The 24571-nt window shown below is 37.0% G+C and overlaps 3 protein-coding genes across 3 annotated transcripts; 1 reads left to right on the top strand and 2 right to left on the bottom strand.

The window, feature by feature from the left end:
• Positions 1–16899: 16899 nt before the first annotated feature.
• Positions 16900–17256, top strand: K441DRAFT_722838 (uncharacterized protein; the record flags this gene model as incomplete). The annotated part of the gene is made up of 1 exon (XM_067654077.1): positions 16900–17256. A coding segment is annotated over one exon (357 nt), but the record flags the coding sequence as incomplete, so codon positions are not given.
• Positions 17257–21432: 4176 nt separating this feature from the next.
• K441DRAFT_565307 (uncharacterized protein) lies at positions 21433–21606 on the bottom strand (the record flags this gene model as incomplete). Its single annotated transcript, XM_067643694.1, has 1 exon — positions 21433–21606. The coding sequence occupies one exon, from the start codon at positions 21604–21606 to the stop codon at positions 21433–21435; it is 174 nt and encodes a 57-aa protein (XP_067502994.1).
• Positions 21607–21694: 88 nt separating this feature from the next.
• Positions 21695–23583, bottom strand: K441DRAFT_138281 (uncharacterized protein). The gene has a single exon (XM_067640115.1). It carries the CDS (start codon positions 23316–23318, stop codon positions 21783–21785), a length of 1536 nt encoding a protein of 511 aa, XP_067502993.1. The 5' UTR covers positions 23319–23583; the 3' UTR covers positions 21695–21782.
• Positions 23584–24571: the final 988 nt, after the last annotated feature.

Here is a 24571-nt window from a genome sequence, read left to right as displayed (position 1 = left end):
AATAGACTTCCTATAAAGCTCTTTTCGTTAGCCACCTCTATCCCTTTATATTCTATGTTAGCGACTTAGTTAATCGAGGCACGAGCACGGCAAAAGGGTCGCGCGAGCCTATACGATTGGATTGTCTATAAACGAGGATCTAAAGCTAGAGAAAGGAAAAGGGAAGAAGGGTAGCGCCGCTCGAGGTTTTATGCGATCCTCTGGTCACGTGACTGCGACTATCTAAAACAGTAAGAAACTGTCTACGATTGTCCGCCACAATCCACCACCACAATCTACCGTTTTCTACCAGCGCCGTAACATTCTACTTCTCTTTTCTTTCTTATTCTTATAAGTTAAAAGTAATTTAATATTCTACCTTAATTTCGCCGTTATTAAAAAGCCTTAATAATATTCTAATTCTCTACTTTTTGGAACTTGGTTTTAGGGTAGTAAATATAATAAGAACCTTTATAATTATATATAAAACACCCCCAAAGTATTACCTTTAAGTAGTTATTATACCGGCGATTAATATAATTATTATAATGTCGCTTATCTAGAAATTAAAAGAGGGTTTAAGTACTGTAAGCGGTAGAGATAATAATTAATGCTTTGTTTAAGAATATAACCTTCCTCTACTCTTTTATTCCCTAGTTTTTTTTAAGATAAAGTAACCTCGTATCTTTATACCCGTTAAATGTCAGTTAAACTAAGCTTTTTAGTAGCTTTATAGCGTCGTAAACCTCGCTTACGGAGTTTCTATTTAATCGTACGGCGGTAGAGGTTAAAAAAGCCTTCTTTATAAGCAATAACATATTATAACTTCTTTCTTTACTTCTTATTAAGCATACAAGCCCCTAATAAGCCTATCACCTCTTTAGCACTAATCTTTAGCTTTACTTTACTCCCTTCTTTCCTTAAAACAAGTTCTTAAATTATTAGTAATAGGAGGCCAGCGTCTATAAGTTAAATTTCGATCTTTACGGCTCGATTCTTAATATTTATAGCTGTTTTTTGATGGATTCTAGACTTACGCGCAGCTTTAGCTATACCTACGTACTGCAAATAAGTTAAAAAGACAGCATGATTAAGATTACTAGTTTGCGGAGCCATTGGGGTAAGAAATGCATTTTTTATTATTGCTAAAGAGAGGAGTTTTTGGTGGGATTTGCTAAGAAAATTCCTTACTTCGGCAACAAATGAAAATGGACCATTTTCAGCCCGCCTTTGTATAGCGTCGTACAATAGGGGATAAAGGTTTAGTTTTGTAGTTAAAATTTTATAGATATCTAGATATTATCTAGATATTATCCGATAGCCGGACTATTCTCGGATAGGATACTGTCGTTTGCAAAAGATCGGGAACTCGCTTAAGGACGAAAGAGCCGCATTGCCCCCCACCAAAATTTATATAAGGGGTAATTCTTTTAATTTTAACCACCAATAATACGTTAACTACCTATTGTAAGTGCCTAAATAGTCCGTCGCCTCCCCTTTGCTCCTCCGTTCGTCGTCGCAAGGGCGCCGCCGGTTGTATACCCCCTAAAGACACGTCACCACGACGCTAGCTACCACAACCAACGATTCCACCACAACCAGTCTGCCACAGAGCAGACGACCTCCTCTACAACCAGTCTGCCACAGAGCAGACGACCTCCTCTACAACCAGTCTGCCACAGAGCAGACGACCTCCTCTACAACCAGTCTGCCGCAGAGCAGACGACCCCCTCTACAACTGTCTGCCGCAGGGCAGACGACCTCCTCTACAACTGTCTGCCGCAGGGCAGACGACCTCCTCTACAACTGTCTGCCGCAGGGTAGACGGACCTCCTCTACAACTGTCTGCCGCAGGGCAGACGACCTCTACAACCAGTCTGCCGCAGGGCAGACGACCTCCTCTACAACCAGTCTGCCGCAGGGCAGACGACCTCCTCTACAACCAGTCTGCCGCAGGGCAGACGACCTCCTCTACAACCAGTCTGCCGCAGGGTAGGACGACTCTCTACACTGTCTGCCGCAGGGCAGACAATCTCTACAACCAGTCTGCCGCAGGGCAGACGACCTCCTCTACAACCAGTCTGCTGCAGAGCAGACGACCTTCTACAACCAGTCTACAGGCCGTTATACTGTAGACGACCTCTACTACAACCGGTCTACGGCTGTCGCGCTATAGCAATCAAACTATAGGAGGACGCAGGCGTACCGTAGGCGCACCGTAGGCGTACCGCGACCAGACGATGCACTGCTAAGTAGCTATGGGGATAGGGGAAGGGGCCCGCGCTTTACCATTATAAGAGTTAATTATTATAAGTGTATAGGCGAATTGGTTGTTTATACCTTATACAGAAAACCTCGTGTAAAATTTTCTATGGGAGTAGGTTTATGTAACGAGGTTCGCCCTTATAAAATACCATTAATAGCCTACTTTTGGGGAGAGTAGCTATTAATTACTAATTCCCTACCCATTTCTTTAGCAAGGAGAAGAGATAGGGTATAGGATAAAAAGTCGCTTTAGGGGTAATTGGTAGCTGCTTCCAAGCTAGCAAGCTATTGTAACGCCTCTTATTCTTAAGTGCAAAACTATTTAATAAAAATCATTCTTTTAGAGCGCTTTTTCTACTCTAGGAACGGCAGAATACGGCAGAAATAGATAAAAGAGCCAGGATTTCCTTAGTTTTCTTGGTACGAACTGGACCATAGTAAGCAAAATACCAGAACGAAAAAACACCAGTCGCTAGAGCTCCCCTAGCATTTTAAAAACGGGCCAGAGTGTCCACTTAGCTACTAGTACATGTTAAGCTGCCTAGAAAGGATTCATGTATATAGAACTATAGCGCCATAGCCTAGAGGCTGCATGCGCAGTATTGTACATAGTATAATACAACGGATATAAAAAAAAATAATAAAAAAAGTGCCTAAATAGTAAAGCTGGCGCGTTACCTAGTTAAGTCAATTATATAGAAATCTTAGTGTTGCATCTTATGTCGCCCTAACAGCAGCAGCTACCTACTTAATTGTTAGGCCGTGCTCTGAAGCCTTCTAAATAAAAGCGGGCTCAATCTATACCTACTTCTGCTATCTTACAGCCGCCTAAGAAGAAGGTAAAGAGGAAGGCGAAAAAGAAGTAGAAGATAATACCAGTACCGTCGCCGTTACCGTCACCGTTACCATCGCCGTTACTATCGCTGCTACCGGCAACGCCCGCAGAGCCTACATCTATAGATAAGGTTAATAAGAACGAGGATAAGAATACCAAGGAGCTTATAGAGGTGGAAGATGAGGATATAGGCTCGNCGCCGCCGCTGTTATCGCCGCCGCCGCCGCCGCCTGCACGCTTTATAAGTGTTTGGAAGGCAGTTACAGGTAGTAAAAAGGAGTCTCTTCCTGGCATAAAGTTAGTAGTATTTAACACTAAAAATATATACTACTTTAAGCTGGAGCAATGGTAGAACGAGACTGTACTAAATCTACTACTACGGAAGTTTAAGATTACTTACCTCTAAGCTGTTGCCTTCTATAAGAAGGCGCAACAAGCTAACTACTACCCTTAAGATATTTAGTTACCTGCGGATTTATATTAAGCTCTTATAATAATTAAGGAGTGGTATAATGTAACGGAACCCCCCAGGAGGTACATATCCGATAAGACGGTAGGAGGTTTTATCTATATCCTATCTATATTCTAGAAAACATAGTTAAACAGGTTAGGGGCGAAAGGTTTTACTAGTGTCTTAGAAGAAATATATAGGAAGCTGGTTCCCCTCTAGAGAAGAACTAGCAATTAGTCTCTAAATAGAAGAGGTTAAAAAGCATTTATCCTTTATTTGTAAGGATCGTTCTACCTTAACTTATCTTCTACTTACCTATAACTCTTATTCTATACTATTAATTAGATAATTATATATTCCGGTTAAACTAGCCTCTTATAATTCTAATCGCTCTTAATTCTTTACGGAAGGAACGTATGGCTATTAATTAACGATAACGGGCTATACCTCCTTACCCCTTAAAACGACGCCCCTACTATAAGAGGCTTAGAGAGTCTCCCTAAAGGAGCGTATTCCCTCTTCCTATAAAGAAGCTATGGCTAGTCCGTCTAACCTTATAAGACCCTTAAAAACAATTACCGCTAGGGAGTTATTAAAGTAGTCGCTACGCGAGACCTTATAAAAAATAAAGGAGTTAGAGATATAATTAAGATAAGTATATTAAGACTATTAAGAACAATTATAAGGACAATTAGGGGAAGTATAGACACCCTAGACACGAAGCGGACTTAAAGGGGTAACGCTATACTACGTGGTAATATTAGAAAAACCTAAATTCCGCATAAAGAAACCTAATAAGTACTATAGTAATAGTCTCCGGAACTATAATCGTTTTATTTATTAATATAAAACTAAGTTTTAGCTAGATCTAAAATATTACTTTAACGAGTATAATTAGACACTAATTGCTTTTACCTTCCTATATAGCACCGTTAAGAGTTTATAGACATGCTACGAGAAGAAACTTACTATACCCTTTAAATTTAGCGAACTTAAGTCCTAGTTAGTTAATTAGGTCTAAGACCCTACTAATTAAAGGATGGATTATAACTAGCGATACTATAACGCCAAACAGCAAAAAGGCTAAAGTGTAGTCTAGTTTATAAACTACTTAGAAGAACTAGAAAACAATATACCCTACTTAAACCTATAGGATAATACTATATAACTTTACTAGCTACTTACTAAGTTATAACCTAAGATTTAATAGGCTATATAGGAGAAGGGCGAAATTCCTACCTTTTAAGAAAAGCTTATCTCTAAAGCTACTTAGATTAAGAATACTAAAAGAGACTATTTAGGTAAGCGAAAGAAATAAGACGCTAATAATAAAGAGCGTAGGACTAGACCTAGTTTTAATAATAGGGGTAGATTCTAACCTAACTATTTTATAGAAGAATAACGTAAGCAGGCTTTAAAGCTTTAGAGTAACGCTAGTTAGCCCTAAAATAATAATAGGCAAAAACCTAATCTAAATAAGTGGAACTAAGAGTCACGCGTTTATTATAACTGTGGTAAAAAGGGCTATATAAAGCGCTTTTATTAGTAGAAAAAATAAAAGTCGGATTAATTGGGAAAAGAGAGAGCCTAGTAGATCTTTACTTCCTTATACTGGGCTAGTAAAAGAAAGAGGGAGTAAGCTGCTGTATAGTTATTCCTGTCTCTATTTAAGTTAATAATAAATAGGTAACATAAGACTACCTTATAGACAGTGGCGTGACTATAGGGTTTATTTCTTAATTACTAGTAAAAGAATTAGATTTGGACCTTAGCGGCTTATAGGTGCGCACTATTTAAAGTATTAAAGTCCACCGGATTCTATGCTATGGGGAATAGGCTTTTTTCGTGGCTAGCTAGGACCGCGATGGTCTATAGGATACGTAGGAGATACGCTTTTATACCGTAGAAATTAAGGGGTATAACCTTGTTTTAGGATACCTATAGCTTCGCTAAGTTAATCCGGATATTAATTAGCCTTTAGCCTTATATTAATATTAGAAGTCTTAACCGCGCATTATAGTTAAAGATTAAAAGACTTTCTTAAACTATATATAAGAGGAAGGGTAGGCATATACTATATATACTACTCTTAACACTAAGAACAGGGATACGGGATATTTATTTTTAGATATCTGGCTATACGCAGTTAAGGAACTAGAGATTCTATAGGAATATATAGACTTAAAGGATGTTTTTAGTAAAGAGGCTGCACAAACCTTACTTAACCTTATATTAGTTAAGTATAAGATAGATATAGGGGATAAATAACCTCCTTTTAGACTACTATATAACCTATTAGAAAATAAGCTAGTAGTACTACGTTAATATATAGTAGATAATCTTTAAAGAGGATGGATTTAGCCCTCTATAAGCCTAGTAGGGGTACTAATTATATTTATACCTAAGAAGGATAAGACCTTTTGCCTCTATATTGACTATTAGGCGCTAAACAAAATTACTATAAAGAATTGCTACCTATTGCCCTTAATAGGGGAGCTTATTAATAGACTGTCGGGCGTAAAGATATTTATAAAATTAGATCTAAAAGATACATACTATTAAATCCGGATTAAAGCCAGTAATAAGTAGAAAATGGCGTTCCGAATATAGTATAGCCACTTTAAGTACCTAGTAATGCTATTTAGGCTCACCAACACACCGGTAATATTTTAGGCCTATATTAATAAGGTATTATTAGGCCTATTAGACACGATATATATAATCTACCTTAATAACATTATAGTCTACTCTAATAACTATAAAGTATATACGTATTACATATAAATAGTATTAGAAAGACTGTGGGAATATAAGCTCTATATAAACCTAAAAAAGTGCACGTTTTATACTACTAGCATTAATTTTCTAGGTTTTATCGTTAGCGTTAATGGAGTATTAATAGAGAAAAGTTGGGTAGACGCTATTAGGGAATAGCCCTACCCTATAATATTTAAAGAAGTGTAGGTTTTTTTAGGTACGGCGAACTTCTACTAAACGTTTATTGTTTACTATTTATAAGTAATACTCCTAATTACTAATCTACTAAAAGAATCTAAGAATAGTAAGAAATTAGGACCCTTTATATTTAGGGAAGCTACTAAATAGGCTATAGACTAGTTAAAGGATTTGTTTACGTTAGCGCCTATTCTAATACACTTCTACTAGAAGCTATATATATACCTTAAAACAGATATATTTAGCTTCGCCCTAGGGGCAATTATATCTTAATTAAAAGACGGAGAATAGCATCCTATGGCGTTTTAGTTAAGGAAAATAACTTTTATAGAATAGCGTTATATAACGTATAACTAGGAGTTACTCGCGATAGTTATAACAATAAAGTACTAGCGACATTATTATATAGGAAGTAATTACCCTATTAAAGTCCTTATAGACCATAATAACCTAGAATACTTTATAACTATAAAGGTATTAAGCGGTTAATAAGCTAGATAGGTAGAGGCACTATTATAGTATAATTTTAAAATTATATACCGCCTAAGAAAGATAAATCCCGCTAATAGGTTATTAAGACGTTTAGATTATAAGATAGGAAGGATCTAGGATAGTATAGGGGAAATAATCCCTATATTGTAAAATTTACTTAAAAAAAAAAGACTCTTTCCCTAAAACTATAGAATTTTATAGTAGGGCAGAGGTCCTAGTAATACAGCTGTAAAGCGCTATAATTATAGAGCCGTAAGATATAGTTATAGACTAGGTTATAGGCCAGGTAAATATTATAAAGTTAGCATACCTTAGAATTAGTAAGAATTCTGTAGGATATGCTAGGGGTATCGCAGTACCTTTAACTTAATGGTGTATTAGCTACGAGTGTTTAGATCTAAAGGGGATAGGCGAGATGCCTATTTATAGCGTGGCACACTATATAATGGTAGGAGAATCTACTAGCACTAATAGTTTGAAACATCTTATACTACGCCTTATATCTATAATAGTGGCAGGTAAAATAGAAGTAAGTAATCTATATAAAACCCCCTTAAACCTTCTTTAAGTATAATAGAGGGACGCCTTTATTTCTAGGGAGAGGTAGAAAGATATAGTAGAGACCGACTTAGCCGGAGTTACTAAGAAGCTATAGTAGCAAGACTAAAAGGGTTTATTGCGCTTTAAGGGTACTATATATGTCCTAAAGGACTAAGCTGTTTAAGACGAAATTTTAAAGGTTTTTTATAATAACTTTTTTAGGGGTCACTATGGTGTTAACAGAACTCTTAAAGCTATTTAAAGGAAATACTTTTAGGATAAAATGTCTAAAGAGGTTAAGGATTATATATTAAGATGTAATACGTGCTAAAGGGTATAGATATCTAGATATTACCTATATAGTAAGTTATTAGTGCTTTCTATTTTGCAGGGACCTATATTAGAATTAATAATAGATTTTATAATAGGCTTACCCCCTACTAAAATAAGAATAGGAGAGGTTGCTAATACTATCCTAGTAATTATTAATAAATATATAAAGTTCTTAGGGTACTTTACTATTATAATAATAATTACGGTAGCAGAGCTAGCAGACCTGTTTTTAAAACGGTAGCTCTTATTTAGTATGCTAAGGGGAATTATATCTAATAGAGGTACTGTATTTAATAGCGCATTCTAGTCTTTATTTTGTCTCTTATTAAAAATATAGTAAAGAATAAGCACCACCTTTTACTTGTAAATAGATGGGCTAACAAAGCGTTTAAATACGTTATTAGAACACTACCTCTACTGCTATATTAATTATTAACAGGATGATTAGACATTATAGTTAGCTTTGGCGTAATATATATATAATATAAGCATCTATAGTAGTATAAAAATGACCCCTTATAAAGTATTGTTTAGGGTAAAAGTAAATAACCTTTAGAACGTTAAGGACATTATTTCTAAAAAGGAGGCACTAGTAGCGTTTAAAAGAATTAAGTAAATAAGAATTTGCAAAGAAAAACTTAAAAAGCACTTACTAGACGCCTAGGCTGTGTAAAAAAGGTACTATAATAAAAAATATATGCTAAAAGAATTTAAGATAGGAGACGAAGTCCTACTGTTTATAAAAAATATCTAAATAAAATGTATTAAGAAGAAGCTGGATTACTAGTAGCTTATACCCTTTAAGATAGTTAGGAAAACTAAAGGAAATTAAGCCTATAAATTAGAATTGCCGAAATTATACCTAATATATCCTATATTTTATATTTCCTTACTAAAGCTATACTAAAGAAGAGATAGTACGGAACTACTACTACCTAGCGAAATTAATAGGGAACTAAAATGGAATATAGAAAACATTCTGGACTAAAGATAGCGCTAAAAAAAGCGCGAAATTTTTAGTTCGCTAGAAAGAATACTCTTAGGTATATAATAGTTGGGAACCTAAGGAGCACCTTTAGCTAGGATGCAATATGGTAATTAAAACCTTCTTAAGGACTAAAGGTAAAGATTTGGTAACGGTTCCGGATATACTATAGATAAAATAATAGGGAAGACCCTATAAATTAAAACTATAAGGTTAAGTATAGGTATTAAGAACGGAAATATTTTACTATTATAATAGGGATCCTAGAACCCTATAAGGGGAAGCCTATAAAATTTATAGGAGAACTACTAAGGATACTGTCTAAAGAAGACGCTATTTAAGAATAAGTAGTAGCAATATAAGAAAAGGCCTTAGGGATTTAGAAGGACCCCTTAAGAATAAAAGAAAAGTATTTAGTCTAGCACCAGAGATATATAGTAGAGTTAATAATATAAAGAGGAGTAAAAGGATAGCCTATAAAGAATTAAAAAATTTAAAAAATTGTAAAGCACCTATAGGAATATTACCCGTTTATTATATATAGGGATTATAGTAGTATACTGCCTTTATAAGAATTATTACTAAAGCTTAAAATAAAGGTATCCTTAAAGTATAAAGTTAATTCCTAATAATAGGGCATCCTAGAGGCATCTAAGAAGTACTATATAAAGCTATTCTATAAGAAGAAGGAAAGAGCTAGGTAATAACTTAAATACTAGCAGTAGTAATAGGAGCCTCCTCTTCTATCTTAATGTTATTATTAACGGTATTATTAACTCCTTTATCCCTAAAAGCATTAGCACTTTTATTAATATTCTTCTTAGAATAATAGGTACTGGAAAAACTAGCATAGGTAGGAAACTAGCGAGGAGAACGTTTATCTTAACCTTTATTACTATCCTTAGTATCCCTAGGTTCTAAATTAGCGTCTAAGTAGGGATTAGAGAGACGTTGGCTAAAGGAGTTAGTATAGTTCCTAAGTAAGTTACTAGAGAAACTTACCTAGCTAAAGTAGCCCGCGTAAGAGTACGAATGTTATTATTAATAAGGGTAAGCTGTTCGTATATATGCTTCTAAACACTATATATTTAAGATTATTACGTCTTTATAGTAGTAAAAACCCTTATTAAATTAAAGAGTTTATAAGTAAGGGAAGATACCTTCTATCCCTACCTATTACTATTAGGATATTAACAGAAATCTTAAATAGCGCGTTAGAGCCTGCGAGTCTTATATATATAGATAGCGGGGATCTAGTATAATTAGCGAAATTTAGAATAAGACGGAATGGGAAATACTAGGACGTAGGTCTTTCTTCTGCTACGGCAATAAAAGCACTTAGATTTATTTTTGCTAGAGTAAGGCATCTTATAGATATAGGAAGGATCCTACGTAAGAGTATAAATATAGCAATAATAGTATTTTAGGGAAACTGCTATAGGAGTAACAGACGCTGTCTAGGGCGTTACTAGAAGAGGAATAACACTACTACCGGTCTAGGGACGCGTAGAAGGACTACGAGCCGTTATAAGAGAATACTTTAAGAAGTTAGTATTGTTATAAGAGATAAGGTAGGGATCCTATTGCTTATAGACATGTTAAGAAAAGATAATAAGGTAGTAATAGAAGTGCGGCTAAAAATATAGAAGCTAAAAGGCGAAATATAATAAAAACAGCCTATTTAAGAATAAGATAAATAGTGTTGTTAATAAAAGGACGAGTAAGAGATAATAACTTATAAATAGAAAGAAATTAAAATAAAAGATGTTATTATTAAAACCTATTTTAGGTAAATAGGGATAGTAGTTAGTTAACGCGTTACATTAGATAACCTCCAGATCTATTTATAATAAATTCCCAAAATTAGAGAGGTAAATCCCACTAAATTTTTATTACTATTATTAAAATCCTATTATAAAAGCACTATAAGGAGCTAGGGTAGGAGAAAAGTAGAGAAATAAAAGAAAAAGTAAAGCTCCGCGCTAGTAAAGAGCTGGCGATAAGCTGTATTATAGAGTACCTTTCTACTAAGGGCTTCCCTAGTGATTTTAGCCAGAACTTTATAAAAGCTTAGTAAAAGCGAAGTCTTAGAGGACTAAAACCTTAGAAGGGGAGGTAATTATAATAGAACCCTCTGGGAGGTATATATCCGATAAAATAATAAAAGGTTTTATCTATATCCTATCTATATTTTAGAAGATATAGTTAAATAGGTTAGGGGTAAAAGGTTTTACTAGCGTCTTAAAAGGAATATATAGGAAGCTAGTTCCCCTCTAGAGAAGAACTAGTAATTAGTCTCTAAATAGAAGAGGTTAGAAAGCATTTATCCTTTATTTATAAGAATTGTTCTACCTTAACTTATCTTTTACTTACCTATAACTCTTATTCCACACCACTAATTAAATAATTATACGTTTTGGTTAAACTGGCCTCTTATATATAAGCACTGGCTATTAAAGTCTCTCTCCTTAAACTTTACCTTATATTTAGTTAAGGAGAAGGAGCTAGAGTCTTAGGCTCCTCCTACTATAGCTTTAAGTTAGTAAGTTGTTAAGAGGCCTATAGGTAGAAGGATAGCTATATAAGTTTAAATTACCAACTTACCTAACGTAATTACTGCTAAGGAGGCTTCTGGTAATTATAAATTAGTGGCCTTATATAAATATCCATTGCCGTAATAAAGGTAAGATATGCTAGTAGAATAAGCTATCGCCTAACTTGCCCGATATTATAATTAACTATTATCCTATAAATATAGTAGACTTCTAGCGGTAGAATAAAGAGCTCCTCTCTAGCGCCTCTACCGTTAAGCAGCTGTTGTAAAATATTATAATGGTCTTAGCTAGTAGTAGAGAGAGGAGTAAGAAGATCTAGAAGGAGCTAGTAGTAGAGAAGGAAGATTCTATACTAGAATATATTAAGTAGCTAATAGCAATATTAGTTATAAATTAGGCCAATTTTATAGCCTAAAATCCTTACCTCCGTTAATATTCTGCGTTATCTTTAAATATTAAAGCACCCTAAAACTTAAGCCCTATTTGGTTAGAAACAGATCTAGTTAAGCTACTTAGCTAGTTCTTTAACTAGCTAGCTAATAAGCTAGAGTTTAGTAGTAAGAGGTAAAGGGCTACTTTAGAGCTAATTAAGGATAAGCTAGTAGAGGAAGAATGGAATATTAACTTACTAAAGTTAGAGAAGCTAGGTAAAAGTATAACGTTAGATTAATAGGAGAGATATAGCTTTAAGATTAGTACGCTAGTATTACGGAACCCTACCACAGGGGCCTCCATAGGAGAGCCCCGTGCTTTTGTATACACCTCGCGTACAACTTATGTCAGCTACGCGTAGGTATATTACCTCCTTACGCCCTCGACCCTTACGATTGATCGCGTAACGTCTTGTAGACTCCTTAAATACATACGCTCTATAGCCACTGCCCCCGTTCCGTAACATTACGTTGCGCCTTTTTACCACCGATGTTTAGCCTATAACTAATTCTACATCTCTATAATACTATAGGCGCTGCCAAAAGTAGCGTGTCTATAAATTACCTCACTTTATACTTCTAAGGAACCTATAATAGTAAGACAATATTCCTTACTAGCTACTATATTAAACCTAAAGAACAATCTAATACCTATACTTAACCTACGACGCCAATCAATTCTAAGAGAATTCGATTTATTAGCCCTAATCCCTAAGGAGATAGATACTAATAATGTCTTATTTTTTATTAACTATATAACTACAGACAAGCAAATAAAAGGGCTACTATTTATTAAAATCAAAATACGAGACGCCGAGACGTTTGTAAAAATAGTAGTACAAGACCCTAATAAATACTACCGCCTTTTACAGAACTATTACCTAAAGCTTATATAAGCTAAGATGCGTACTACCTAAGATCGCGATATTATCTAAGACCTACAAGCTTATAAGGCGCTCGCTAATAATATACGTTAAGAAACTAAAGACAACCTCTATATATCTAAACGTGACGTTTAACAGTTAAAGAAGAATAAAATTATACTAATTGCTACGGTTACTAAAAAAGAAGGTATAATTAAATACCTATAATTTTAGCTTAATGAGCACATTTGTAATAACACTAGATACCTCTTTACTATATACAACGCTACCTAAGTCTTTACGCTCCTGGTAACTTTACCTACTTAACACTTAATAGAGGGTTAGCGCTAAGCAGCTTTACCTAATAGGAACCCCTACTAAAGCAGCGACGATAAAAGCTATAATAATTGGACCTAAACTACTACTATAGGATCTAATACACGCTACCCTAATCCCCTAGTCTTTTAAGGAGATCGTAAGGAATATAGCTACTAGAAGATATAAATCCGCAAGAAACTAACTTAGAGTACCTACTTTTTTCCTATAGAAGATACTAAGATTAGCTATATTATCGGGCGAATAAAGGGTATACTATTTAATAGACTCTTCGCCTAATGGGAGACTAGTAGCCCCTAGAAGTGGCAGTCTTACTAAAAAGTCCTTAATAATCTTAACCTAATATACCGCGATTATAACCTACTAGCCACTAACTGAGCTAAACTACGTGCCCTAAAGATAAGCCCTACTAAATTATTTAATGAGTTCTATATTAAATTCCAAAAATATACTAGAGCCCTCGCTTAAGACAATACTAAAAACTAAGAGGATCTCCTTAAAAAAGTTACTTATTGCCTTAGTTACGCAGCCGCCAGTTATAACTATAACAATATTTATAAGATGGTAGCAGCCCTATAGAAGATTAAACAACAACTAAATTAGATTACTACTACTAACCCTTACTTAAAGACCTCTTTATAGAAGCCCTTTAGGCCTACTAAACCTATATATACTAAGCCACCGACGCCTACTACTTTAGGTGCCACTGGAGCTAATATTAACCTCTCTATACTAACCTTTCCGCAAAAACTCCTAGACGGAGAGCGCGAGTTATTTTAGAAATTAGGACGCTGCTATAGATGCTATTAAAAAGGCTGTTATCGCGATAACCTAAACTACCTAATAGCTAGGTTTAGTATCTATTACCTAATACCTAACCTAATGCCCTAAATACTAAATACGTTGCTATATACTACTACCATACAAAATAAAGACGTAGTAATAGTAGTAGAATTAAATATGGAAACGGAAAACGCTAAGTCCTAGCCCTAAGTTATAGGTTGGGACGCCCTAATAATAGAGGGATCTATATATTAGCCTACTTAATAGATAACTTAGTAAAGATAAACGGACGGAAATAGATAGTTTTACCTATAATAGGAACTACTGCTATAAAATAATATAAAAGCCGTTCTATAATTAACTACGGAGCTACTAACCAATTTATAGATATCTAACTTATGCGTATTTATAACCTATCTACCTTACCCCTTACTAAAGCCCGCGCCCTATAACTCGCTAATAGTAGTTATACCGTATAGAAGATTACCTATATAGTATAACTCTACTTAGATATAAACGGGCACCAGAAAGAGCTCTAGGCCTATATTACACCACTTACTAACTACCCTATTATCCTTAGAATAAGCTAGCTTAAATAATATAACCCTACTATTAACTAGGAAAAGAGAGAAGTAACCTTTAACTTTAAATACTATAGAGAGACTTGCCTAGGATATAGCCTAGCCGCCTCTATTTACTTACTAGGATATTAATTTAAGAAACCCCTTATTACCCTACCTATAACTAACTACTACTATATAAGTGCCGCGGCCTTTTACTACATAGTATGTAGAAAAGGCTGGACCGTTACTATAGCTTCCTAATTATAACTATATAAGCTTAATAAAGAATAAGACCACGTCCTCTATAGTAATAGAATAGACATAGTTGACCTTTTAGAAGACGACGCCCCTATAGAACTCTACAGACTTTTACCTTTAGACTTTAAGAAGTTTATAAAACTTAAAAAAGGACTTACTAACGAAGAACTCTATAAGCTCCTCCTTAAGAGGTGCTACGACTTTATTAATATATGCTTATAAAAGGGTATAAATACACTCCCCCCATATTAACCTAATAACTATACCATTAATATTAAATAAGGAAAAACGCTACCTTATAAGAGACCCTACCTAATATTAAAAGACAAACTTCTAGTTATAAGAAAGTATATCAATAAGTACCTTAATAAAGGGTTTATTCGTCCTAGTATATTACTAACAGCCGCCCCTATCTTTCTTATTAAGAAGCTAGGAGGAGGTATCTAATTCTACGTTAACTATAGAGGACTTAACGCTATTATAATTAAAAACTAATACCTAGTACCGCTTATACGGGAGACCCTTAAGCGGCTTAGCCAAGCTAAAATCTATACTAAGCTTAATATTATTGCCGCCTTTAACCATCTCTAAATACGGGAAGGTAATGAATAGAAAACTATATTCGTATTGCGCTTTGGCTAATTTAAATATACTATTATACCCTTTAGCATATATAACAGCCTAGGCACCTTCTAAAGTTATATTAATAACGCCTTATGGGACTACCTTAATAACTTCTACTCCGCGTACTTAGACGATATACTTATTTATAATAATAACCCTTTTAAGCATACCGAACACGTTTAAAAGGTCCTATAGCGCTTTAGAGACATAGGACTTTATATTAACTTAAAGAAATGCGAATTTTTAGTTATAGAAGTAAAATACCTTAGACTAATTATTACCACTAAGGGTGTCTGTATGGACCCTAAGAAGATATATATAATTACTAAATAGTAAGCCCTTAACTATATTAAGGATATATAAGCCTTCCTTAGTTTCGCCAACTTTTATTAGAAATTTATATACAACTTTTTAGGCGTAGTAGTACTACTTATAGTAATAATGCAAACGAAGGGCCTTTCTGTAAAAGAAAGAAAAACGTACTTACGCTTTACCTAGACGCCTAAATACGAGAAGGCGTTCTAAGACCTTAAAAATACCTTTACTAAAGCACTTATCCTAGCCCACTTTACACCAGGACGACAACTCTATCTTAAAACTAACTCCTTAAACCACGTTAACGTAGGCGTCCTTTTTTAGATGGGTGATAACGGTTTTCTTTACTTAGTTATATTCTACTTGTCTAAGCTTATACTATAAAAGTATAACTATAAGATCTATAATAAAGAACTCCTTACAATTATATAAGCGTTTAAAGAATTCTAACTAGAACTCTCCTTAGTAGAGCCCGACTAGCCAACTAAAGTCCTTACGGACTATTGTAACCTTAAGTACTTTATAACTATAAAGTAGCTAAACTAACGCTAAGTATATTAGAACAAGTTCCTCTCTAGTTTTAACTTTAAAATTGTATATAGATTAGGAGTATAAGGTACTAAACCTAATAGCCTAATACGCCGCTTATAAGACCTTCCTTAGTCTAAAAATAACCCCCGTAATTAGTTCTAATAATAGACAATCCTAAAAGCACGAAATTTGGCCCTAGGTATACTACCTATAATAAAGCTAACTATACCTTAACTTTATACCACAGAACTAGAGTTACCTCCTAAAATTAATAAGCTTATTACTACAGTATATAATACCTCTATTAATCTATTACTATATTAACTTATTACCGCAAAGACCGCTAGCGCCTATACGCTGCCTACTAACCTCTAAAGCTTAGGCTAGATTAATATGGCAGCCTTAGAAGTAAAAGAAAACAGGCTCTATTATAAAGGTCGCCTATTTATCCCTAACTTAGAAAATTTATAACGGCAACTAATCTAAATAGCCTACGGAGGATTGCGCGAAAAGAGATTTCTCCTTCCTATTTGGGAAAAGCGCGGTTTTAGTGCCAAGACCCCACCAAAAATCAGCTCAGTCAACTTAATTGAAGCTTTTAACACTAATATATCATCTATATAGCTTCCAAATCGTGGTGTTCTACCGTTTAACATTTACGTAATTTACCTCGTTCCATCGCACCTTATATTCTACATGTCTTTTACGCTTTTTTGAGCCCAAAATGCCTTACTACGGCCTTGCAACGAGAGCGTAGGCTATAGTAATAAGGGCTCTAGGTACTCCTTTAAAAGCAATCACTTAAGTTACCGGAATTAGCACTAAGCACATCGGCAACCTACTAAAAAGGGCAGTAGAGAATGGCTGGCGTGTAGATTGGGTCCTCCTTGATGACCACCTTAAGGATAAGCCCCGCGTAGGGCGTAAGAAAAAGATTACTCCTGATCTTAAGCAAAAAGTTATCAACGCCGTCACGTGCGATCGTTACGGATGTAAAAAAAGTACTAGAAGGATTGCTCGCGAAACAGGCCTCTCTGCATCGTCTATTCGAGGTATACTAAAAAAGTACGGCTACCGTAAAACAAAGCCAATAAGGAAGCCTGGATTAACTGCAGCTATAAAGAGCGAACGATATAAGTTTATATTAGCCCACCGTTATTAGACCTTAGAAGATTGGAAGGTTGTAATTTGGTCAGATAAGATAAGCATCGTTTTAGGCCACCGTTAAGGGGGCTATTAGGTATGGCGACGTCCTCACGAGGCTTATATACGCAGCTATGTACGAGAACGATAGAAGGGGTACTCCGAGTTTATGTTTTAGGGTTACTTTATATACAACTTTAAAGGTCCTTGTTATATTTGGAAGCCTCAAATAAAGAAGAAATTAGATAAATCAAAATCAATTATTAAGATTTGGAATTAAGCTCTAGAGCCAGAGGCATACAAGGCTTAGAAGAAACAATAAGACGCTAAAAGAAGAGCATACGAACTATGTTATAATAGGTGTATAAGCGGAGCACGTGCCAAGTAGAAATTTACAACATCGTACGGAGCTTTTACTCGATCAGATGGAGGTGGAATTAACTAGTGGCGATATTTAACGAATATCCTAATACCAAAACTTCTTCCGTTCGCCTAGAGCCTTATATGCTTAAATCCTACTACGATCGTGCAGGAAGATAAGGCTACTTCTTATATTACAAAGATTTACCAAACCTACTTTAACGCCTGCGAGATTTAACGTCTTCTTTAGCCAGGTAATTCGCCTAATCTAAATATAATTAAGCCCTACTGGGGCTACTTAAAACAAGTTACTACAAAAAGGGGCCCACCTACCTCTTGTGTAGCTGCAGAGAAGGCCTAGCTTGGAGCTTGACAAGATCTTAAGTAGTGGCGAATTCAACAGTGGATTAAGAGGATCCCTTACCATATTTAAAAGATTATAGAACTTAAAGGAGGCAACGATTATAGAGAGGGAGTAGAGGAAAGGCAGCGAAGCCGGAAGCAGCTCCGTAAAGAAGCCAATCGTAAGCTTCCTATGATCGTTAAGGTGCTTCAAACGGGCTACAAGACGTTGCGTAATCACTATAGTTTACCTAACACCTACCTATAATTCTTCCTTCCTACGCAAAGCCGTGAGGAAATTAAGGAAATTACTAAGAAAGAGTGGCAAAAATTAGTTAATATAATCGTTCTAAATCCATGTTAGAATACTTAAGGCCCTGGCTTAATTGCAGATCGATAGCTTTATAATTAAAGACGCTAGAGGAACAATCGCAATTAGGTAGTTGAATGGGTAGAGTTATAGGTAGTTGAACGGGTAGAGAGCCAGGTAGAAAGTCAAGAGCAGTAAAGGCAGTTACGGCCTCGAAAACCTTGAAAGCCTATAGAATATAAGGTGCGATGGAATAAGGTAAATTACATAAATGTCAAACGGTAGAACACCACGATTTAGAAGCTATATAGATGATATATTAGTGTCAAAAGCTTTAATTAAGTTAACTGAGCTGATTTTTGGTGGGGTCTTAGCACCAAAACCGCGCTTTTCCCAAATAGGAAGGAGAAATCTCTTTTCGCGCAATCCTCCGTATAACCTCCGATTAAGCGGCTACTTAGGTAAAGAAGGAACCTATAAGCTTCTTAGCCGATACTACTTCTAGCCAAAAATAATAGACTTAGTTAAATACTTTATAGGCGCCTGCTACGGTTATAAGCGCGCTAAGGCCTTTAATATAAAGTACTAAGGACTACTATACCCTCTACTAGTACCTATATAATAATGGGTAGATATCATTATAGATTTCATTATTAACCTACCACCCTGTAAACGACATGGCCGTACCTATAAGAATATCCTTATAATAATATGCCAACTTATAAAAGAGCGCCACTACGTCCCAACTAAAGGTGTAGCTGTTAGTAACGTTACTAACGCCTTTCTCCGCGAAGTTTACTAACTATATAGGCTACCTAACTCAATTACGTCCGACTAAGGCATATAATTTAACTCTAATGTATGGAGACGAATCTGCTAACGCCTTAGCATCTCTATTAAGATGTCTATATCCTTCTATTATAAAACTACTAGGTAACCGGAAAACGCTAATACCAGTATAAAAGCGTACCTACAATAGGTAGTTGCCTATAGTTAAGATAACTAGGTAGATTACCTCCTACTAGGTAAATTTATAGCAAATAACTACGTCTTAACCACTATAGGACTTACCCCGTTCTTTATAAATAAGGGTTATTACCCCTAATCTGGCATAGAGCTACTAGAACCTATTAATAAGAAACTACTATATAGAAAACGCCTTAAGATGCTACTTACCGACTAGTATATAAACCGTATAAAAAATCCACTTAACTACTATAAGGGAGAAATGGCCTGGGCTTAAGTAAAGTAGGCCTACTTCGCCAACCGCTATAGAACGCCACCACTGGAGATGCGTGTTGGTAACTGAGTATAGCTAAATATACGCAATATCTCTATATAGAGGCCTATAAAGTTACTTAATTATAAGAACCTCAGCCCCTATTTAATTAAATGAGTTATTAATAGGGGAGCCGTATATAAGCTAGAACTCCTACCAGCCCTAGCCACCCGTAGAATATAGCCTATATTTTACCTATAGCTACTACACCTTTATTAGCCTAACCCCTTACTAGGGTAAATATAGCCTAAACCCCTACTAGTACTAATCCGAGATAAGAACAAAGATAAGAACTATAAGGAGTAGACCGTTAAATAAATTATTAACTCTAAATACTTTAGTAAAGGTAGAGGACGACGGCTCTACTACAGAGCTATATACATAGGATTCGATATAGATTAGCCAGAATGGCAACTATAGGAAGACTTTAAAAATGCAAAGAATTTAATTAGCAACTTTTACTACGCGAACCTATAGAAACTAGGCCTAAGCAGAGATTTTATACCTAATTCTCTATAAGAGCCCTTATAAAGTTAAACTGTTATACATTACTATATAAGGGCAAATTGCCGTTAAATTACGGTAAAGTGTAATTATATAACTGGAATATTATTAAGATATCTAGGAACTTTAACTGGCGGTTAAAGTTATCTAATTGGTTAGATTCTTAGATGCCAAGCCTTATTATATAACGTTATTTTAAACCTTTAGCAATACCCCCCTTTTCTTCTTTTCTATACCTTAAGTGTCCCTTTTATATATATATAGTAACCACAGCGTCACCGGAGCTCCGCCTCTATAGGAGAGGGGGTAGTGTTACAGAACCCCACCGCAGGGGCCTCCATAGGAGAGCCCTGTGCTCTCGCGTACACCTTGCGTATAGCTTATGTCAGCTACGCGTAGGTATATTACCTCCTTACGCCCTTGACCCTTACGATCGATCGCGTAACGTCTTGTAAACTCCTCGAATATATACGCTTTGTAGCCACTGCCCCCGTTCCGTAACAGCTAGTTAGAATTAGGCCTCTAATCTTAAAGTTTAAGCGATTAAGATAGTATTTATCTATTACTCTATAATATATCCTGCCTCTTAGAAGTAAGCTCCTGCGTATATACTATATACTTAACTAATAGTAAAATATAAGAAGTTCTTAAAGCTCTTAAAGTTTTTAACTAGCCGCTAGTTTCTTCTAATCTAAGCCTTAATGTTATTAAACGTAGCCTTAATAGGATTATAATCTAGTAAGTATAGTAGTAGGAATTTTAATAAGATACCGTGTTGCTTATAAAGCTCTTAAAGCCGTGTTAATTTATAGATTACCGCGTTATTAAGAATAAGGACTGATCGTGGCCCTAAATATAGCGTATAATAAGGTAGTACCTACTCCTTTATAAAGGCTTTAAATATTATAGACGTAATAAAGCCTTAAAAGATAAGGTAGCTAAGGTATCCGTTAACTACTAACGCTAGTAAAATGCTCTACCTCTCTAACCTCTTAAGTACGCGTGTTATACTATATATAGTCCCTTCTAGTAACTAGCTGTACTTCCTATTACTAGTCCTTTTATTTACTGCCGACTTATTAAGAAATATAAGCTGCTTTACTACTTAGCTCTTTTATATACTAATCCAAGCGTTATAGAGGGGAGCGCTCCTTTAAGCCGCCCGAGCTATAACCACCTTCCGTAACCAGGAAGCTCTCTTAAGAGTATAGTAGATAGTTATAATAGAGACTTAGATATTAAATTCGTTAAATAGGAAAGTCTGCATCTTATCTAGATACGCTATTAGCTGATCTTTAAGGAAGTTAAAAAGGCGCTGTATAAGCAGTTAGTAAAAAGCTTAACACTACGGCTGTATATATTATAATTTCTTAATAAGGTAGCAGGGCTCTCGGTTAACCTTAAACCACGGTAGGAGACGCGTACGGTTCACCCCAAATATTAAGGTTTAATCGTATCTTATAAATCGTCTTCTTGCCCACTTTTACAGCCTCCGCAATAGCTAGTACTGCCTCACCAGCTTTAATATAAATCCTAATTCTATGAACAACTTCATCTAGAAGGCGGCGGCCCATAATAACTTTAATTGTGGTGGTTAAAATTAAAAGAATTGCCCCTCATACAAATTTTGGTGGGGGGCGATGCGGCTCTTTCGTCTTTAAGCGAGTTCCCGATCTTTTGCAAACGACAGTAATTTATCCTCCGCAGGTCTGAGTTTTGGTTCTAGTTGTCACCTCATAATCTTTCATTCTTAGGGTGATAATCGCAGAATCTCACTATCGGCATAGTGTTCGAAACATCGCCTCTCCGAATTCCACCTTCTCCAGGCCTTGCCGTCTTGACCCTCCCAACCTTCGTTGAAATAGACCCAGCAGTCGTACGGGACCTCCTCCTGTCGTTTTATAAGTTTACCCCTGTTGTAATATTCGTATACCCCGTTAGTTAGCATCCAAATGTCTGGACTACGTTCCCCAGTGGATGTGTTGCTCGAGGTTGATGCCCGACTTTGTTTCACTGTCGATGCTGCTAGGCTATTGAACCCGTTAGCTCCAGATGTTTCATTGGCCGATGGGATCGGGGGAGCTGGACGCCCTGGTGGTTTTGCCGTGTGCGAAGGCTCTGCTCCTGCCGTTGAACCCGGTCTTTGAGTAACCACTCGTCGCCGTGGAATTAGATGTGTTGGTCGAGCCAATGGGTCCGGTGATTGAAGTTCGGCACGTGAATCGGAAGTTCGATTGACAAGCCCAAGCGGGAGCGTGGCTGTTTCTGTTGTGTTAATACTGGGGGCAGGAGTTGAAGGACCAATTTGTCCACTTAGTCTACTATATCGTCCACTTCCGTCAAGTTCCTGGATGGCATTCAAGTCAAGTTCATTTGTCGATATTTCATCCTTTTCATACATGCTAGTAGAGTCTGACTCTAGCCTTGCGGGACTGGTAGAACCCGGTGTTGCCGGGAAGCCCCCGGGAATATGGTTGGACCTCTCTCCTTGCGGACGGAGCGTATTTGTCTGCGCTGGCAATTCACGGCCAGGACTCGGCGAAAGGGTACCAAAGGAGTTCATACCACTGGGGCGGGAATCTTCGCTCGAATAGAATCCCGCTCCGAAGAGGGATTCGGTTGAGTCTTTCTCATCCACAGGCGAAACGTCGTCCTGATTGTTCATTGCCTGATACCTTGGCTCTATCTCAGGAGCCTGTGTGCTTTCTTTGCCGTACACTTCATCCAAAGTAGTCACTTCAGTTTCCTCTACAGCTGGTTGGACCCCGCGAAGGAATTCCTCTTCTTTCTGCGTCAAAAGGCCGACTACTTGATCCTCATCCTTCTCATTCATCATCGTGAAGTCAGGATGTTCCTCCATGTGTTTCTCAAACGCCACAGCAGATGGGTAGTCAACGATCTTACGATTCTTGTAGCATGCCAGGCATCGGTAGAAAGCGCGACGCTCTCGCCATTTACAAGCGTTTAAATGCGAAGCTGTGAGTAGCAATGAGGTGTCCAATGCTTGCCCAGTGGAAGAAATTCGAACAGCTCGATAGTATCCGACCTCCAGGCCACAGGCGTTGCAGATGTAACCCCAGTCCGAAGTGAACTTGGATACTTTTACAAGGTCAGAGAGAAAATCTTCGTCCTTGTCGCCGGATTGGAAAAGTTTCGCGCCGTCGCAAAACTGTCGGGGAGGTTCTTTCTTCTCCAACTGCTCGTTCTCTATCGCTGTGACCTTGTCATCTTCTGGCACCTGATCTCTGTAGATCTTGGCTAAGGCCTTCCCGGTACCTTTCTGCATGTTGTTGATAGACTTTGCTAGGCCGGTGAGTTTCTTAAGGGTCCGAACTTGAGTTTGCTCATCTTTTCCAAGTGTCGTGCGATAAGACTCTAGTTCCCTGATCCCTGATTGTACGGTTACTAACTGCGGTCTAAGTTGCTGAAGCTGCTTTAAAAGTAGCACTGAATTAATGTTAGTAATAGCTCTTAGTCTTGCCAGTTTGTAATCCTATTGTACCATTGGTGCTACTGTCGCTCAACAGTATCTGGAATTTTCTGCCAAGCACCGAAGCTATCTGGTTGTATTGCTTCCACAGTTCGAGCAACTGGTCAAAAGGGAGGTTATCCACCACGGTGGGTTGACTTGATTTGGCAGTGAACCGATTCTCTCGATATTCGTGCCACCATTGATAAAGCGAGCGGGAAGCAGAGATGACGGCGCAAATTGTTGCGAGTATTGTAATAGGATCTATCATTGTGATTTCGGGGGTGATTCGACCTCTCAATTCTTGAACGCCTCGATCTCCTATGGAGTGGTGATGTTCATGGCAGTTTAAAACGAATATCCTACTTTGAAATAGGAGCTGCGGGGCTGTGTCTGAACCCGCACGTATTGCGGCTGGCCTTTCAAAGTCGAGCAAAGGTAGGCGTGCGCGGGCTCGCTCAATCGCCACCAACTGCGCATGGTAAATTGTAGCGAACGCCTATGGCTGTACGCACGGGCTATTTTGGTTGCCCTAGAGAATTATTCTGGTTGGCTAGGGGAATCGAATCGAAGCAATTTAGAACTTGCCTAACTTACGTTCCCTCTTTCTCCTTCTTTTGCCCATGCCTACGCCAAAACGCGAATACGACGCTGTCTCTGCAGCGGCTGATAAAGTTTGGCAATATCGTACGGGCGAAAACCTCACGATGTTTGACAAAGATCACGACACTATAGAGACCGATCGCGAACAGCTGGGGTTCTCGCGGCCAAGCGTAGGCGTTCGCTACGATTGCTATGTACAAGGGGGTAACACGAACGGGTCGGACGGCCCTCCCTGCTAGTATGCTAGCAGAATAATACAGCCCAACCATTTTGCAAAGGTTCGCTTATTTTGATAACATACTAGCAGGGAGGGCCGTCTGACCCGTTTATGCTATCCCCTTGTACAGCTGGTTGCAGTCAGGCGAAGTTGAATGTGTACCGAATTCGAAACCTGCGGAATGGGGTGGAAGCTGGTCATGCACACATAACTGTCCCGGCGTTTACCTTGCGTTGAGAATGAAATGTTG

Source organism: Cenococcum geophilum (assembly GCF_001692895.1).
Source record: "Cenococcum geophilum 1.58 unplaced genomic scaffold K441scaffold_26, whole genome shotgun sequence".
In the NCBI taxonomy this organism is placed as follows: Eukaryota; Fungi; Ascomycota; class Dothideomycetes; order Gloniales; family Gloniaceae; genus Cenococcum; species Cenococcum geophilum.
The sequence above is the reverse complement of the archived record's forward strand: the minus strand, read 5'-3'. Positions and strand labels throughout refer to the sequence as shown.

Excerpts from the sequence above, each read along its gene's own strand:
- K441DRAFT_138281 (XM_067640115.1), bottom strand. The coding sequence starts at position 23,318 with ATGCAGAAAGGTACCGGGAAGGCCTTAGCCAAGATCTACAGAGATCAG.